The 19390-nt window shown below is 44.4% G+C and overlaps 1 protein-coding gene across 1 annotated transcript in view; it reads left to right on the forward strand.

Moving 5' to 3' along the window:
• The first annotated feature begins 252 nt into the window (after positions 1-252).
• GRV2 (DNAJ heat shock N-terminal domain-containing protein) overlaps positions 253-19390 on the forward strand; it is a 91521-nt gene continuing 72383 nt past the window's right edge. Inside the window, exons 1-4 of the mRNA XM_087396469.1 lie at positions 253-1106; positions 15047-15182; positions 15672-15905; positions 16100-16187. Coding sequence (XP_087252595.1) covers positions 766-1106; positions 15047-15182; positions 15672-15905; positions 16100-16187 — 799 coding nt within the window. The 5' untranslated portion in view covers positions 253-765. The remainder of the gene's footprint in view (positions 1107-15046; positions 15183-15671; positions 15906-16099; positions 16188-19390) is intronic.

The following is a 19390-nucleotide window of genomic DNA, read 5'->3' on the forward strand; positions in this document are numbered from 1 at the left end:
GTGTGCGAGATGGGAAGCACCACTGCAACCCATGAAAACTTCTCTTTCTAGCAAAATGTAAGGAGGAGTCACACAAGGTTGACCATATACACAACACCCGTCTACGAGACGGGAAGCACTGACGCAATCCTGGATCAAGTCACAAGACTCGAGGGATTATTATTATTAACGTTAAGAAAGAAAAGAAAAGAAAAGACGAATAATATAAAAGGGGCCAGGAGTGATGAAATTTCATTTCCTGTTTCACAAAAGCTCTTCCTCTTTTCTACTCTGCTTGTATTTTTTGTGCAGCTTCTTCATCTTGTTCATCCGTTTATCGCCATCGCCATGATCATCTTCGATTTGCGGCTCCTCCTGCACCGCACCATTCCCTTGCATCTCCAGCATCACTTTCGTTTTCTTCCGTCTCAGATGCAAGATTTCACCTCCTCTGTCTCCCTTTGCCGCATCTTGCTTCCCCCAGCTCTGCCTCCTCCCAAGGAAATCGCACAGCCCTTCCAGCTCGGTATTCGGCGCTGAACGGTTTTGGCCTTGGGGTCGATCGGCAGGGAAGACACCGGGTGCAACTTTCAGCTGCGCAGCCTGTTTGTGGCATATTGAGCTTTGGAAGAAATTGGTCTCTTGCTTCAATACGATCACGCTCCGCAGAAATAGGAAGAGCTGGGGGCGAGTCAGTCGGGGGGCCGCACTGAAGCGGCGTGGAGCTGGTGGCTTCTCCGCTCGAATGCGCGCCCCCGATTGCACCCACTCCATCGCCTTCAGACCATGGATTTCGCTAATCGCCCCTCTACATCTGTAGCCTCCGAGAATGCTTCCCAGGACGTTGCTTTACAAGAAGAACCCGAGTATCTCGCACGGTATTTGGTTACAAAGCACTCCTGGAGAGGCAAGTACAAAAGAATCCTTTGCATATCGCAGGTGTCTATCATCACTCTTGATCCGACAACTCTCAGCGTCACAAATTCATATGACGTGGTGACGGACTTCGAAACAGCGGCGCCAGTAATTGGTCGGGATGATCCCCAGCCGCACCATGCTCAGGAATTCATTATTAACCTTAGGACTGATGGACGTGGCAAATTCAAAGCGATCAAATTTTCATCCAGGTTCCTTTGCCCTATATGCTCCTTGTTGTTCCTTTTGAATGCTGGCATAAATCATTACATAATTAATGCCGATTTAAAATTCTGTCTACGTAGGTAGGCCTCCAGAACTGTCGAAATTCAATGCAATTCAATAATATTGAGTGGCAAGACACAACGTTAAACCACCCTAAGTGTCTCCATTATCGTGGAGAAATCGTTGGAGTTTAAAGAAAGAAAGATCATTATCCAAAGTACTTAACCGTCGATTGGGAATAAGGGAAAATGAATTAATTCGCTAGGAGTTTAAAGCATTCTTGTAGGCTCGTTGGCAAAACAAGGTGCCAGCACTAGCAAAAGCGGTCTTGAATTCGACTGAGTGTAGACTGGCAAATACAACGGGCTAAAAAGTCTGCAGAATTTTCTGGTGTTAATTAGCGGTTCTTGCGTGTAACTCATACCGTGGGCTTGACTAACAGTCCAAACAAAACATTTAAGCACAAGTCATATGCATTGTACTTGTTGAGGTGACAAATAAATATGCTGGACACAACTACTGCAACCTGTCTGCAGAGTTCATCGAAAGAGACGTGAAGATAACATGGACTAGACTCTTTTCTAATTGTGCTGTGTTCTATTTTCTATCCACGGCAGCTGTTAAGAACTGAATCTAGCCAAAAGGTATTAGTCAAGACAAGTTTTAAGGCAAATACTGATTATCCTAAGCATGTGAACAGTATTGAGCTGCTACTGCCTCCAATTTGCACGATTAAATGATTATAACTCATTGGCAGCACGCTGAAACTGAGAACATGACCTGAGGCCCTCTTACCATCTCAAGGACATGACCTAAGGTCCTCTACCATCTCACATCGCTTGTTATGGAAAAGATGGAATTGCCACCTTCTCCTCCGGCTCATGGAGAATAGGAACCATGGGTTTTGCTGCCCTTTGCATCCAAGGAGCAATCTACTTCTCAACTAGGATCCCACAGAGGTTAGAGAGACCAATTTCATCCAATGATGTCAATTGTCGTTCTCGCTAGCGTCTCCTTCTATTCCTGAGCCCAGTTATCAGTCAGGATCAAGAGATCGACCTGATGTAGAGAAGTAAGACGAAGAAGAAGATTCTAATGAATTATAGAGGGCGGTAGGGTGATTTTACTTCTGAGCAATAAATGTATCTCCTGAGGCCAGTCAAGAGGACCGCGGGTGTCTATGATCCAGACACGTAGGAGACTTAGCAAATGGAAGCTGAGTTGATATACAAGGTTCAGGCTAGAAATGAATCCGCTAGAGCTGATGCACTCGAAGCTGACGCGTAGTACTATGATGAGCAGATTAGTGCAGCGGAATATCATTTGCAGGGGTTGAGGAACGAATGTGAAGGCCAAATTCTGAGGATGCAACACGAACTAGATCAATGCAAGAAGGAATTGATCGAGTTTGAGGCAAGGAATCAGGACTCAGAAGAGCTGGTTATTGGCCTGCACAAAGTCTCAGAGGGAATGCTAGTCTGCACTACGTTGTGTTTTTAGAGGATGAGTTTGGGAATGTTCCTGGATTCATCTAGGTAAATGCTAGTCTGCCACAGAAATGCTTACGATTGAATGGAAGCGGGTGGCTACCCTTGGGACAGAACTGAAGCAGAGGAAAGCCCCTGAATCAGCATTGAAGGCTCAGCTTGAGAGAACGATGCATTGAAGATTCGAGTGGATGACTTTGAAGACAGAGGGCAATTGGGGTCTGAAGTCCTTGAATTGTGCCAGGAATTGCTGTGGAATGCACAGGCTGCATAGTTTAGAGAAGCAACTTCAAGAAGATGAGGAGACAGGTTATCTTTTCAGAGGGGCTAGCCAGTTTCTATTCAATCATCAAGGCTCAAATTTTGCAGGAAATCCTGACTATGAGATTTCAGAGATTGATTCGTCACCCGTGATACTGACTTTCGGGCAAATATCCAGTTGCACGACGAATGGTAGACCTGCTAGGAGAAACATATGTTTAATGTCTGGCGAAGATATTTTGGTGGCAGGAGTCTCATTGAAGCTAGTGCGTGCCTAGATTGAGTGCTTCGCACAGCTGCTCGACCCTCACGTAAAGGCAAGAAAGTATAGCAGAGTGGCGCATATGGATTGAGCGATGCTATGTTCAAACTAGAAGAAGAACTGATGGCATTATCGTGGAGAAGTTCTGATTGAGAGCCAGGATTCGGAATCTGGATTCAGGCGATGTACAAGCAGCTTGACAGATTTAATGGATGGCAAACTTCCTTGTGGAGGACAACCCTGTGTAACTGATAGTGATCTAGCTGGATTGCACATCAAGGATCCTGTAGTGCATGGTGTAAAGACACTCTAATGCGCAGGCTCATTTTCATGTTGTAGGAGATAAAGCATTCTGACTAAATGGCACTGCATGTGTCATTCTAGAGCTGATCGCCTGTGTGCAGGTGACAGTTAATTAGGAGCCGCATTAGTGTGCAAAAGACTCTGTTGCCGCAGGTAGAGAGATCTGAAGGTCCTTTCGTTCCCCTGTTTCAGAGATCCGTCCGGTTTGTGCTATCAATACAATGGAAAGATATAATGAGATTGCTGTGCTCTTATTCTTGCAGCATTTCTATTTTGTCATTTCATACTGTTTCTGCTGTTAAGATGTGTTGACGATAAATTGTGCATTAAAATGTTTTCATTGTTCACTCTCTTTCAATGTGCATGGATGGATCAGCACGAGTTGGAAAGAAACCCAGATGGCAGCTTATGCTTGGGTACTGATGAGAACATAAGTGTATCTTTGCTTACTAAGTTCTTTTTGTTCATTTTTAGTTTTTCTCATTTACTCTTAATTTTGTCTGAAGTCGCTTACAAGCTTCCTTCTTTTCTTTGTTCTTTTGCGTGTTCCCTTTAAATATTTTAATTTGTAAGATTGGATATATTCTATTCTTATGAAGGGGTGTGTGTGTGTGTGTGTATGTATAACACACACACACACACACACACACACACACACACATGTATATGTATATGTATATATGTATGTATGTATTTTAGTGTTACAAAGGTATATATATATGAGTGTGTTTATCAATACGTCTTGGAAGGCATAGACTATGTCATTGAATGGAAGGGCCTACCTAAAGATGAGATCTCCTTGGACAGGCCATGAATTACTTGGATTTTGTTATCTGAATTGGTGTAGTTCAATTTTAAGAGAGCTCATGAAGTCTGGTGGAATGTCTGATTATTGACCTTGATTCCATTGGCCAAATCCTAAGAATCATGATCATATAATCTGGATAATCTGTCAGTGACTGCTGCTGAGATGGATTGTTTAATCAGTAACTGACATTCTCGGATTCAAAATTTTGCAGATTTGGCCCCTTTTCTGATTTTCTGCTTACAAATCTAGTATATTCAAAATTTGTTAAGATGAATAGAATCTTGTTGAGTATTAGAGAAGGCTATGATAGTTTGTACCAGAAAATTGACAACTTGACTGATCTTGTCAGAAAGGGTCTTTTGCAGGATAATATGGTTGAACCTGTTGGAATGTGCACAATCATGAGTGCATGAAGGTGCAAGTGTTATAGGGAGAGGGCTAAATTGAAAGTTGGAAGGCATATAATGCCTTGAGGAAAGATCTCATTACCCCGGATCCACTTGTATGAGATGAGGCTCCAAGGAGTGGCTAGGTGATTGAGGGTTGGGGCACCCTCAGTACACAGCTCCTGTGACACATTTGTATTTCTCCCAAAAAATAAAGAGAAATATTTTATATTGACTTTGGTCAAAGAAGTGGACTCCGGCTAACTAGAACAAGTTTCTTTTTTGCTTTGTGTTGCATTGGTTAAATAGTACTGCGGGGATGCCCACAACGGACTACGATTAGTCCAAGAGCTAGAATGCATGCATTTGGCTAACCTCTAATGGGTTAAAGTGCTGGATATTATTTGTGCAAGTTGTAGGACTTTGGAGAGTGCTTAATTCCCCCACTTTAAGGTGAAAAGCACAAGACAAGTGGCGCCTCATTTAATGAAGGGCCCACTTGAGCCGAAAGCATAAAAGGTGCCCCAAGAAAGTGCCTACTTTTGGAGAGATCTCAGCTTTCTGGGCTATTTTAGGCAAGAAAGCAGGCCAGCTTTTGGAAAGGACATGCTTTCCAGTTGCTTGGCCTATTCTATAAATTAAGGGTCTTTTACCTCTCGAGATCTGTAGTCAGCTCTTGCTCCCTGCAATAAAGACTTTTTTTTGTGGGACGCGGGGGGGGGGGGGCAGCCCTTATATCTGGCCCCTAGTGCTGTGTTTTCTCTCTCCCTTCCTCTACCGTATTCTCTGTCTACTGTGATTTTTTTCCCCATTGAGTTTCCTGCTTGTTGTTTGGGGTTCCTAGCTTGTTGTTTTTTTCCCAGCCCCATGGTTGAGTTTCTTGCTTGTTGTTTGGGGTTCCTAGCTTGCAGACGAATTACTTCTACAATTGTGATTCACTCCGTGGTGCTGCGTCTGGTTCTCCTTGCTGCCAATTGGATCCCAGCCTGTCTTGGCGAGGTTTTCTTCAGTGCGAATTGACCAAAAGGCTGCAATTTGCGGTATCAGAGCACAAGCTTGCCACTTTCCTTGGTGGCAATGATCCAAGAAATAGTCTAATTGAGGAGGGACATCAATGATTTGGAAGAGCCAAAGGATTTTCAGCCCGAAGTAGAGTTTTTCAACGCCAAGATCTGGACAAGGAGCTCCTATTTGATTGCGATCCAGCTCAGCCTACTCTGCCTTCTCAGATCGCTTTGAATTTGTATGCAAAGTGCGTGTGATTTTGGTGTGCAATTACTCTTTGAATTCCAGTGGAATTTGGCTTGGGAAGTTTTCCTTAATTGCTGTCCTGTAATTGTGAATTTCAAGCCCTTACAATCTCAAATTTTGACGATCTGGTTCAGCTTTGTTTGCTGTCCCAAAACAGTAAGTTATTTGGACTATTTTCTGCACAAAGTGTTGATTTCTGGGTGAGTTCTTGGAGCAGACTTGATTGGGAAACAATCTGGCCAGTTCCTCTCAACGATTCTGTCTTATTTTTGCCTCAGCAAGCCTAGAATCAGTTCAGAACTGTTTTTTCTTGATTCTTGACCATGTCATGGCTTTAGAACATGGCAGTTCAGCCACCCGACGGCCCAGTCCCATAGGGCTAGACGATGACCTTGATGAAGATTTGTGAGAACCAAAATTCAAGAGTTGGAAACTCTACAGAAGATCCCTTGATTTCAGCATCTTTTCGAGGGATAACACATGTTCAAGCAAGTGATGGTGTCTAAGGAAGTAAGTCAGCAGTGTTCTCCTAGCTTGTTACCTTGCCAATACTGACATAGTTCAAGGTAAAGGGGGAAGGAGTCCACGCCCAAGTGGAAAGCAAAAGAGATGGCCTATGCCATAGAGTAAGAGACATAAAAGAAAGTCTTCCAATTCTAGTTTCAGTACAAGTTCATCGACTTCACATTGGAAGTGCTTAGGAAAGCACTTAGATTCCAAGGCAAAGATGCTCAAAGGAGGTAAATCTGTCCGTTTTATCACCTACGACGGAGCTTTTGGACACACAGACAAATCTATGAAGTTTGTGTGCCAATTTGATGTGACTTTTGGTGTTGAGAATCCTCTTAGCTTCGCATGCTGAGTCTATATATCACACACATGGCCAGTGCATGGTGGAATGCGCAATTGGTTGCCGGGAAAGTTCTCAAGACTTGGGTAGATTTTAAGAAAGTATTCTATTGCCAGTTTCTCCCAAAACAGTTTGTGGCAGAAGTACACGACATTGGTATGTCTTCACATGGACGAGGACGAGCCTATCAAAAGTTTACAACAAAAAAAATTGGGATTCCTAAGTGCAAGTTTTCTTTTTTTTCAAAAATCACAGTTGAGGTATAGCTTCGAAAGTACACGGCATGACCCCCACCTCAGGTACGAGCTTATGTGAACAGAGCTTCATGACGTTATGCATTCAGCTGCACTCGCAGTTCTCTTGCATATCAATAACCAAAGATCACCCTTTCTTTGAGAAAGTGAAGAATTGAGGAGCAGAAAAGGAGAAGAGGAAAGAATCTTCTATGCCACTAACTAAATTTACTCTAGAGCAGACCGAAACCTTCTGAAAGGAGGGAAAGTGTTTTGGATGCGGGACAGAAGGACACTTGGCAACCAACTGTGCCGAAAAATCCAAGAACTCAAAGGATTAAAAAAAGCCAAAAGAAACACCATCATTGTTGTTTGAAGTTTTCAGCTTCCAAATGAAATCCTTCTACAAGTGTGATTTACACCTGGGTGCTGCTGCCGACTGTTCTTGTTGCGTATTGGATCCCAACCTATCTAACTCTTGAAGATACATGTCCAAATATCTCAATATGGTATCAATGCCAATGGCTTTGAGAGTCCTTGAGCAAGGTGCGAGTTGAAGAAGCGGCCTGCTATGTGGCCAGCAAGGCATAAAATGAAAAAAAACGGGGCACGCACGTCGACATCTGGGCACTTTAATCCAACTTTGACAAGTACATGCATAAAAGGTTGGCAGTATGCACAACAAAGCCAACCAATAAAAGCTGCACACATGCACAGCGGCTATGGCGGGCATTAACGTAGTGTAGAAGCAACACTATCTAAAGAATGGCTTGTAATTGACATGCAAGCAGTGCGTAGGACTAGAATGGCGGTAGAGTGTGGACCAGTGACCAAACAAAACAAGCCAACTTACGCAGTCTGCAACACAAACAACACATGCGCAGAGCAGAGAATTGACGCGATACACAGATAGAGCTTATCCCACATACAAAGTGGAGGCCTAATGTTGAAGGCATATAATACATTGAGGAAAGGAGACCTTATTACCCTGGATCCACTTTTATGGGATGAGGCTCCAAGGAGTGGCTAGGGGACTGAGGGTTGGGGCACCCTCAGTACACGGCTCTGTTAGAATTATAGATATAATTCAGCAGTGACCAATGTAATTTAATAAGCTAGTTAGGGGCACTTTTCCCTCTTTAAGAGGTTTTTTCCCCTAACCGCAGTTAGTCCACTAACTATGGTTAGTGACTACTAAGGTTTTGTCACTATGACAAAACCTTATCTCACTCCTTCAGTTATCACTCTTACACTCATCTATTTGCAACTAAGCTTTCAGTTCTCACCTTTGCTCTCTCTCCCGATCTCACATTTGGTATCAGAACCTCGTTGAGCTCTTGCCTCCAGCCCAATCTCGAAGCAGCCCATACAGCTTGCCGTATCGTCCGTACAGATCTGTACGGACTGATTTCGTACAGTCCGTATTGTACCTGCGACGCCTTGCCATTCGTCATCGTCATCGTATAGCTCCTGCACTGGTTCCGAATAGCACCGCCTGCTTCATCGTATGGCCGTACAGCTCGTCGCCGTACAGCCTGCAATCCGTATTGTACCTGCGTTGCCTTCCGTACAGCTCCATCGCTATCTTCGCCATACAGATCGTACGACTCTTGCACCAGATTCGGTACATCGTCGCCAACCTTCGTCAGTACTACCCGCACATGTGGCGCCTCGTAGTTCGTGCAATATGTCAGGTCGTACACCTGCAACTAGTCGGTACGTTCGCCGTACATCTGTGCTAGCTTGCCGTACATATCCGTACAGCCATACGGATTTCGACAGTACAGGCTGAGTTGCACAGCTCCGTACAAACTGCCGTATTGTTTGCAAGTGGGCTTGGAAATTTACAGTTTTGCAGGACTTGATTCTACTTGCAAGGTTCTTTGGCAGGCGCATTCTTTGCATATAGCCATTGTTTGGCTCAGTTTTGTGGGAGCACAGTTGGATTTTTTGGGCAAACATTGCAGTAAATCTGCAAGTGTTGAAGAAATTTGGGACTTTTGCAATTACACTGTAATTTTGCAGTAAAATTTGGGGCTTTTGTAAAATTTTGGCAGACATTGCAAGCAAATTGCAAAGATTGGCCAAGAAATTGGGGATTTTGCAGGAGAATAGCTATTTGGGTGAAATTTGACTCAATTTTAACTCGAAATTTGGGGCTTTTGCAGATCTAATCTGAAATTTGGGGTTTTTGTTTAGAAATTGCAGATTTGGGGCTTTTAGCAAATTTGCTTCTTTCTGGTTGCAATTTCATGCCACAAATTGGGGCTTTTGTGTTGGGAGAGTAATTTTGGAGATTTCAGTTCATACTGCCTTTCTGTGAGTGCTTTGAAGCGTTTTGGCCAGGTTTTGGGAGAGATTGGATGCTCTGGTAGATTTATGACAGAGACATTACAGAGATTTGAGTTGCATTTTTAGCCAGTGTTTGGATGTGTTTTTTGGGATTTGTGCACTCCATTCCCAGCAAGGGAATTCAGATTTGCATTTGCTGTATTTTCTTTCTCAGACATGGCCCAGCAAAATCGGAATGATTTCCAGTTCGGTGGTCTTTCACAGGAAGACAAGTTGGATGTTACCAACTACTCCCTCTGGAGTTTTATGGTACGCAATATTCTAATTTCTCGTAATTTGTGGGATTATGTGAATGGGGATGAGATCCGACCAGCAGGTATGGCACCTAATACCCCTCCCCAGCAAGGAGCTGAAAGAGGTCGTGCACAGGGTGCAGTTGCTGGACAGGTTGTTGGGGCAGCTGTAGCCACCACTTCAGAACAAAAGAGATGGGATTCACGGGATGCCTTAGCTTTGTCATGCATCTCTCTTTCAGTGAAAAGATTTATCATTACGCATATCTGGTCGTGTAAGACCTCGAAGGCAGCGTGGGATATCTAGAAAGCATGTATGCAGCCCGGAATGATGCAAGGGTATCTTTCTTGAAAAGAGAGTTAAGTAATACACATATGGAAGAGGGTGACTCCATGTCAGTCCACCTCACAAAGTTAAAGGATCTCAGAGAGCAATTATTGAACATTGATGAGATTATTCCTGATTCAGAGATGATTACCACCACTCTGAATTCTCTTCCTGAGACTTATCTCAGCTTTCATACCTCGCTGAACTTATCATTGAGGGGGGGTGCAAATCCTCTCACTTTTCATGAGTTGATAGGACTTCTGCTTTAGGAAGAGCAGACCAGGAAAAACTTGGCTTCATGTGCAAGTGAACAAGCTATGCTCTCAAAGTTCAAGTCAAAAGGAAAGGGACAGGCAAAGACATCAGTAAATCAGCCTTCCAGTGGGTCAGGACAGCCTTCACAAAAGGCTAAGAATGATGCAAGTAAGCCCAAGAAGAAGTTTTTTTGTCATTACTGCAAAAAGCCAGGTCATCACATTGTAGAATGCAAGAAAAGGCTTGCAAAAGAGAAGAAAAACAGTTTCGGTATGGCTGTTTCAGATTCAGCTCCTCATGCATCTGGACAGTGGGGATGCTGCAGCCAACTTTGTTGGACAGGATTATGCCTTTTTATCTTGCATTTCAGATTCTAGGCTGGCTGCTCTAGATGCTCGGGATAGTACAACCATTTGTAAAGATGATACATATGCCTTTTTGACTTGCAGTTATGATCCTTTCATGGATGCATCAGCTTTCAGTGTCAATGAAACACTGAATACTTGGTATTTTGACAGCGGTGCCTCCAAGCATATCACTTTTAGGAAGTGTCTCTTTACTTCCTTGCATCCACCTCCCGTTGGTAAGAAAGTCACTTGTGCCAACAACTCGTCATATTCAGTACGTGGTACAGGAGAAGTTGAGCTTACCGCCATTGATGGCTCAGTTTTCAGACTTTCAGATGTCTTGTATGTGCCTGGTATCACCAAGAATCTCCTTTTAGTGTCCACTCTTAACAGGGCTGGATTTCAGGTCATCTTTGAGGATGACAAATGTGCTGTTCGAGACAAAGAAAATGATTATGCCTTGAGATTATCTGGTACTCTGCTGCGTGGGCTTTTTCAACTTGATCTTTTTGAGAAAAGAGCAGCCCATGCTCTTGCAGTTTCTACTCCTACTGCTGCCATGCATAATGCAAAGTTATGGCATGCCAGATATGGCCACATGCATTACAACAGCTTGATGACACTTCAGAAGCACTCTATGGTTGATGCATTGCCACCTCTTGAGATACCTCCTCCACATGCCTGTGAAGGGTGCATTTTAGGCAAGATGCACAGATTCCCCTTAAAAAAGGATGGTTCAGTTAAAGCTGTCCGAAAATTACAGCTTATACACAGTGATGTCTGTGGTCCCATGAGGACTCCATCATTGGGTGGTCATCTGTACTTTGTTACTTTTATTGATGATTACTCCAATTTCACTTGGGTCTTTGGGCTGAAGCGAAAATCAGAAGTATTCATGGTGTTTAAACACTTTTCAGCCATGGTTGAAAATGAATCTGGACTCAAGATACAGACATTGCGCACAGATAAAGGGGGGGAATACTTGTCTGCAGATTTTGATGCTTTTCTGAAAGGCAAGGGTATTGTGCATCAGCTCACAGTGAGGCTGATCCCTCAGCAAAATGGCAAAGCTGAGAGGAAAAATAGAACTCTTATGGAGATGGACAGATGTATGCTCAAAAGCAAACACATGCCTCACAAATTCTGGCTTGAAGGTCTAATGTGTGCCAACTACATCTTAAATCGGTTTCCCACTAAGGCTTTGAAAACAAAAACTCCCTATGAAGTCCGGAATGGGAGAAAGCCTTCAATGGATCATTTCCGCATCTTTGGATGCCTTGCATATGCTCATGTGCCAGTTGAATTTCGGCATAAGTTGTCAGATAAGGCAATTAAGTGCATATTTGTTGGGTACAGTGCAGAAAGCAAGGGGTACCGTCTCTACAATCTTGCTACACGCAAGATCATTGTCAGTAGAGATGTGATATTTGCAGAAAATCCAGCTCACACTCGGGCTGAATTTCATATGCCTTCTTCTTCAGAGGATGTTTTTGAGGGGTTACTACCCATTGCCTTGGGTTCCCTTGCTGATATTTCTGATCAAATCAGAATTTACAGCCACCTCCCGATGCTCCAGTTCAGCCACAGGATGTCTTGTCACCTCCACAGGCAGTAGAACAGGTGGTTCAGCAAGAAATTGCAGACATACATGTAGCAAAAACAGTCCCAAACTGGCTGTTATAGACTCTCAGGGAGAGTAAGATTGATGCTCCATTACCTGGCAGGACTTGCAGTAAAGTAAGGCACATGGAAGGTGCTAATTCAGTGGAATCAGCATATGCAGGTACTCTTCTCGATGAGGAGGAGCCTGCAACATTCGAAGAAGCAAAGGACAATGTGCATTGGATGAATGCCATGCACGATGAATTGTAGTCCATTTAGAAAAATCAGACTTGGGATGTCGTAGACTTGCCACCAGGTAAACATGCCATTGGTACACGATGGGTTTTCAAGGTGAAACTGAAGCCATATGGCTCCATTGATAGATTCAAGGCAAGGCTGGTTGCCAAAGGCTATGCTCAGAAAAAGGGCATAGATTATGAGGAGACTTTTGCTCCTACATCCCGGATGACCACCATCCGATCTGTTATTGCAATGGCTGCACATTTTGAGTGGAATGTTCATCAGTTGGACATTAAAACAGCCTTCCTAAATGGAGACTTGTTGGAAGAGGTTTATGTCAAACAACCTCCAGGCTTTGAAATTTCAGGAAATGCACTTTACGTATGCAAGCTAAATAAAGCTTTGTATGGGCTGAAACAGGCCCCTCGTGCATGGTATGCCAAGATTTATGCCTTTTTGACCAGTAAGGGGCTGCGCAATACTCCTACTGAGAGCACCCTCTACATCAAGAAGGATGGGGGGGAAATTTTAGTCATCATTCTTTATGTCGATGACTTACTGCTCACAGGGTCCAACAAAGATAATATTGTAGATTTCAACGCTGATTTGCAGACCAACTTTGACATGTCAGATATGGGGCTGCTTCACTTTTATTTGGGGATCCAGTTCTCTCAAGAGAGATGTGGCACTGTTATGTCTCAGTCCAAGTATGTGCAGAAACTCTTGGATAGATTTAACATGCATGATTGTAAGCCCATAGCCACTCCCATGGAGCCGGGGTTGAAACTCACAATGCATGATGCAGGAGAATCAGTTGATGCCACATTTTACAGTCAGGCTGTTGGATGCCTCATTTATCTCTGCAACACTAGACCTGATATTCAGTTTGCAGTATCTCAGGTGAGCAGGTATATGCACAGCCCAAAAACTATGCATTGGCAGGCAGAAGCGCATCTTCCATTATTTGCAGGGCACGAAGTCTTTTGGCTTGTTATTTCCCAGGGGGGGTGACTTGCAGATGCATGCCTACAGTGATTCAGATTGGGCTGGTGATTATGACACTAGGCAGTCCACTAGTGGCAATTGTTTCTTTTTGGGTAAAGCTTGCATTTCCTGGCTGAGCAAGAAACAATCTACAGTGGCTACCTCATCATGTGAAGCTGAGTACAAGGCAGCTTTCACAGCAATAGTTGAATGTGTCTGGCTGCGTCGTCTATTTGCTGATCTTCATCTGTCATTGGAGGGTCCTTCTCCAATTCTCACTGATAGTCAGAGTGCCATTGCAGTGGCAAAGAATCCAGTGTTTCATGCTCGCACGAAGCACATTGAGGTTCACTATCACTATGTCAGAGAGAAGTTGCATGCAGGAGAGATCAGTATGATCTTTGTGTCCACACATGACAATGTTGCAGATATTTCCACCAAAGCACTTCCACGTGAAAAGTTTGAGGCATTTCGTAGCGCCCTGAACTTATATCCGTTTGGTGATTAATCATCCTTGTACATGACATTGGCACTGCAGGGGGGTGTTAGAATTATAGATATATTTCAGTAGTGACCAATGTAAGTTAGGGGCACTTTTCCCTCTTTAAGAGGTTTTGCCCCCTAACCGCAGTTAGTCCACTAACTATGGTTAGTGACTACTAAGGTTTTGTCACTATGACAAAACCTTATCTCACTCCTTCAGTTGTATCACTCTTACACTCATCTATTTGCAACTAAGCTTTCAGTTCTCACCTTTGCTCTCTCTCCCGATCTCACAGGCTCCTAGTGACATGTGTCCAAATATCTCAATAGAACACTGATCTAATGCCGATGCAACTTCATATAAGATTCTTTAAGTCGGCAAGGCCTTGCTCACGAGAATTGGTAAAAATTTGATGCATTATACTGCAGATTGTAGCTTAAATAGTTGCTTGACACTACAATGCACACATGGCAATGGGCACTTTGAAACTTGCGGGCATCAGCACAGGTCTATGCAAAAATCTCGAGAATTTTCCTTTTCAAGGGTGACATGTGGTAATAGGTAAAATCAATATTGGAGGTGATGTCCATGATGAAATTTTCACGGGGCTTGCATCTAGGTTCAATATCTCTTTGCCAATTTCAGATTCAGTACAGGGAAAATTCCTGACATATCCCAATAATTATGGGCTGTGATAAAAATGAAGCACAGAGAGCCCTGATTTTTAATTTTAAAAGGTCTAGGAAAGCAATAAGATCCTAGGCTAGCCTTAGAACTTGGAAGGAAATCCTAGAGCTCAAGATTGAATTGCCAAACATTGTTTAGACTACTTGAAATGTGCACCTTTTAGCTTTGAAGGACATGGGCTGCACTTACAGCAGTGACATTGAGGGGCTCCTTGTTGAGTGTGACAGCCTGGATCGTCCGATTGGGAAGGATACGAAATCCTGTTTGTTGAGATACCGCACGATAAGCTGCCCATCCCGTCTTTGCCACACTGCCCATGCTTTGCTTTGCCCATCCCACTACACAAGGCAATGCTCATGTGTACCTGTATTCTCTTGTTATTGTTACTATTTTTCGGCAGGGAGTTGGTTGTAGTTGCCAGTGGTAATTTGAATTTTCAGGTTGGTTCATTACAGTTTTAGTATTTCGTTTAGAGAAAATCAATGTTTAGAAAATTTGTCATTTTAACATAGCAAACCATTATCGTCCTTCTCATTTGTCTTGATCTCAATGCTAATGATGTGGAAACCTTCAGGTATCGTGCTGCTTTATTAACAGAGCTCCACAGATTGAAATGGAGCAAAAATATAAGTCCAGTGCCCTCTGTTTCTGTGGTTGCTGACTTTATGGTCCTTCATTTGCGGCGCCGAACTTCGAGCTGGGTTCCATTTGTAAGGTTCTAACTGTTCTAAATGACCACAATAATTTTGTTTTCTACTATATTCTGTCCATTTTAAGCTCTGCAATTTTCAGGCAGGCAGCAGTGGAACCAAACCCCCTTTCTGCCCTCTCGTTGAACCACGTGGCATACTATAAAAAGCAACACCCAGGGAGCACAGTGGCTTCGAACAAGATTCTACCCGCCCAGCCTGACCGTTCACTGCTGCCTGCCCGGTTCTAGTTTTGTTGTTTAATGTGTTTATCATGATTTGAAAACTTTGATATAACATTGTACAAGGAAAGGTCATTAGAAATACTTGGTTTTTCTGTGATGTGATGCATTTGATGGCTGCTGGCCATGAACCGGATTTTGTTCCTACTGGCATGTGGATGCCTGAATGCAACCATAGGAATTTCTCAAATTTGCTCTTCTTTTATAAACAAATTTGTGTGTTTTTAATACTGGGTTTCAGCTTAGCATGGCTATTTATTTGATACAGACTCTACGGATTACAGCTGTTGGGGTTGAGGTCCGACAACCCAAGACGGGGGATCTGCACTGGTGCCTTGATTTTCGGGATATGGATTCACCAAGCATTATTCTTCTCTGTGATGCTTATGGGAGAAAAGGGGTGGAAGGAGGTGGTTTTGTGCTCTGCCCACTCTATGGCCGGAAGTGCAAGGCATTTATTGCTGCTTCTGGTGTGTCAAACTCGGCCATCCTCTCAAAGTTGGTAAGTTTCTGAAACATATGTCAAGCATTCACTCTTACTTTTGCTTTGACTTTGTTGGGACACTTGCACACGAAATTGGGGGATATCTGAAACATCAATCAGACCATGCTCTTAAATTTACTTTTTATAAAGGGGGGCACATTGGGGCATGATTTGTGAGATGCTTTCTAAATAATAATCATGGGCTTTCACAGACAAATGTTGCAAAAACACAGTTGGGGTTGACGTTGACCATTGACAGCTCTCAATCCATCGGGGCAGCTGAATTTCTGAAGCAGAGAGGTGAATTCTTACACTTGCCATGTTGAGAAAGATAAGAGCTTCATTTTTAGTACCTCACAGTTGACTGTGAAAAAATCAGGCAGGTGTTTGGGTGCTAGATTGAGATGAACATTGATGGTAGACAAGGTTGTTAAAATAAATCCCTATGTTGTGTTGGTTTTTGTGTGTGCAATTTGTGTTTGAATACCACAATACTCTCTTAATTTAAAGAAGGTATGTTTTTTCTGAATGGTTTATGTTTCATAGCACAAGTGCATGAGATGGGGATGAGGATAAGGTTAAGTCCCTATAAAAATTGGTATTCTGTTTCACTGCATGTACTGTGTTAAAAAAAAAAAGGTGAACGGTAGAAAATCAGGCGGTCATGTTAGAAATGAAGAGGGAATGAATCACTCAATCCTCCACCCAAGATCTCTCCAACTCTTACACACTCAATGTAGATAGATGATCACAGATGCAAGTAAAAAAAACACACTCAGATATAACAGCAAATATAGACGGAGAGAGAAAGTATATCCATCCACCGAATGGTGGGCAGAAAATGGCTCCAAGGGAGCAATACAAATCTCAGCAGGGTGCAGGAGAAAACTGATGAACTCTCTCTCAAAAACTATCCCAGATCTGAGTGCTAAACACAGCCTTGGAGAAGGGCTTTCTGTACTGCACTGGATGCTGGGCTGAATGTAGAGTGGGCCTTTTATAGGCTCTGCCCCGGCCCCTTCAGATGACTGACCAGCAGGGTCGGTTACCCTGTCTGGTGGCCGACCATAGGGCCCTTTAAACCCACCAGGGTTGGCCCTGGTCGGTGGCCCTGGTTGGGCCGACTTGGCCAGCCACAGGCCCTTATATAAGGGTGCCCTGGGCGGCCAGTTTGCGCAGCTGCAGGTGCCTCCATGTGAGGCCTAGAGCCCCCTCATACCTGCTGTTGCAGGCTGCGACCAGCCCGTGTGCTGGTCGCCTATCTTTGCCATGCACTCCTCCCTCTGATGCCGGCCTGGGTCTCTCCCCAGCCCTCCTACCTCTCACTGCCCCTTGTCCCCTCGCATCGGGGGCTCACAGGTGGGCACAGTGAGATTCTAACAGGTCATTTGCCCTGTGCCCACTGTGACAAATGTTCTTGGAAAATATTTGTTCAATAGATTGAATCCAGTGAAACTATGGGTTGGCTGACAGCCAGCTTTCCTCCTGGCACAGTGGCATAGTATCATGAGGGGCACGGTTTTGATGTCTCCAGTTGATTTTAAGACTTTATATCCAAAGGTAAAAGGGGATTTTGTTGAAAACATTAACAACAGCGATTTGGGATTTCATGTCAACACTTTACAATATTTGTCCATTGATAGAAAAAGAACCTGTAAAATTTTGGGTTAGTTATGGTTTAACATACCATCTCAGCACATATGTATGGACTAGACATGTATGAATGGATCATTGCTTCTGGGAGGCTGTGTTGACTTTGCTGGGAATATATGTGCACGGTGTTGTTGTTGGAAAGGTCACCTCCCCATCTGTAAGCCCCCATATGAGGAGAGCATGGGGGGGGTGAACCTAGTGTCTGAGAGAAGGCCACATGGGCAGCACTATGGCTGCCATGGGGGCAGAGAGGGGCTGTCAAATGGGCAGCACCTCACATCAAAAGAAGAGAGGAGGGTACCTGGCTGATCTGCAGGAGCATAAGGCGGAGCAGAGGACAGCAGCAGGTACCCAAGAGAAGAGGCGTCTCATGGCGGGGTCCTGGTGCGGGGCACGATTGGGGCCTGCACAAGGGCCTGTGGATGCTGGAACAGCTGCAGCAAAGGGTAGCTTAGCAGCAGCCCAAAAGGGCCTGGCTAGGGCCCTTTTATAGGGCTGGTTGGACCAGCCAACCACGTCCGCCATGGGGAGGAAGAGAACCGACCAGCAGTCGGCCATTAAAGGCTGCTGGGCTGGTAGGTTTTCCCAGCCCTTGGGGGCCTATAAAAGGAGAGGCCTCAGGCCTCATTTCATATCACTTGGAGCAGCAGTTCAGGGAGCAGAAGGAGCAGCAGATCAGCCACCTGTGGGCCTCTATCCAGAAGGAGACAAGTGGGCTGTAGAGCTGCAGACCTAGCTTAGAGTGCTGCCCACCTAGGCTGGTGCAAAGACAGCAAGGTGGAAGGGATCTAGATGGAAAGTCTACTTGCGCTCGAGGTGGAGCTCGCGGGCTCGAGTCTAGAGATAGCCTGGGTGGATAGGAGAAGTACCTTGTGGTAAGATCAAAGGACCACACCATTGGTGGGCTTAGAGTGCTGCCGACCTAGCTTAGAGTGCTGCCGACCTAGCTTAGAGTGCTGCCCACCTAGGCTGGTGCAAAGACAGCAAGGTGGAAGGGATCTAGATGGAAAGTCTACTTGCGCTCGAGGTGGAGCTCGCGGGCTCGAGTCTAGAGATAGCCTGGGTGGATAGGAGAAGTACCTTGTGGTAAGATCACATTGGTGGGACTCTGGATCTATCTCTTTTGTATTGTGTCCATAGCTTTGGACGGAAATATATTATTTTGGTGGTTTCTATATGTGGCTGGTTCATTGTCTATTGATGAGTCTGCACATCTATCTGATGCACATTAAGTTAAGAAGTTTGTGATTCCACACCCCACACCACACCGTGTGAGCTCCTGGGCTATTCTATTAGTCTTCCGCTGTGCGTACCCTCTGTTGGTCGATTTCTAACATGGTATTAGAGCCCAAGTAGGAGGCTCACAGGTGTGGGAGCCTGAAGGCAAGGACCTTGCTGAAGGACGACCCTGATTTAGAAGCTCTTCGGAATTGGTTTCCACGACTGGAGGACAGTGCCCTTGCGAAAAGGAGGGTGACTCAGGTTCAATCAGGTGCGTTCAGTGTTTTGGTCTACGGAAGGTTGAGTTTGTTTGACTTTGCTATGTGGTTTAGCAGCAGAGATGTTGATCTCTTCATCCTCTTCAGCCCCTACTCTCCCTTCCTCCTCTCCCAAATTTCTTTCTTTCACCATCCTCAACTTTGGAGAGTCCGGGAAACTGGATGGGTCAAATTACCCAATCTGGAAGGTTAAGATCTAGAGTCATTTAGTGGCTCAGAAGCTGTGGAAACTGACAACGGGAGTGGAGGCGTAGCCAGAAGATATGGTGGATAAACAGGGGAGATACTGATGGTAGTAGACGAAAAGGAGCTCAAAGCTTGGAAAGATAGAGATGCCCATGCCCTAGCATT

Source organism: Dipteris shenzhenensis, chromosome 25 (assembly GCF_047967505.1).
Source record: "Dipteris shenzhenensis isolate YYH24624 ecotype China chromosome 25, Dip_SZ_1.0, whole genome shotgun sequence".
In the NCBI taxonomy this organism is placed as follows: domain Eukaryota; kingdom Viridiplantae; phylum Streptophyta; class Polypodiopsida; order Gleicheniales; family Dipteridaceae; genus Dipteris; species Dipteris shenzhenensis.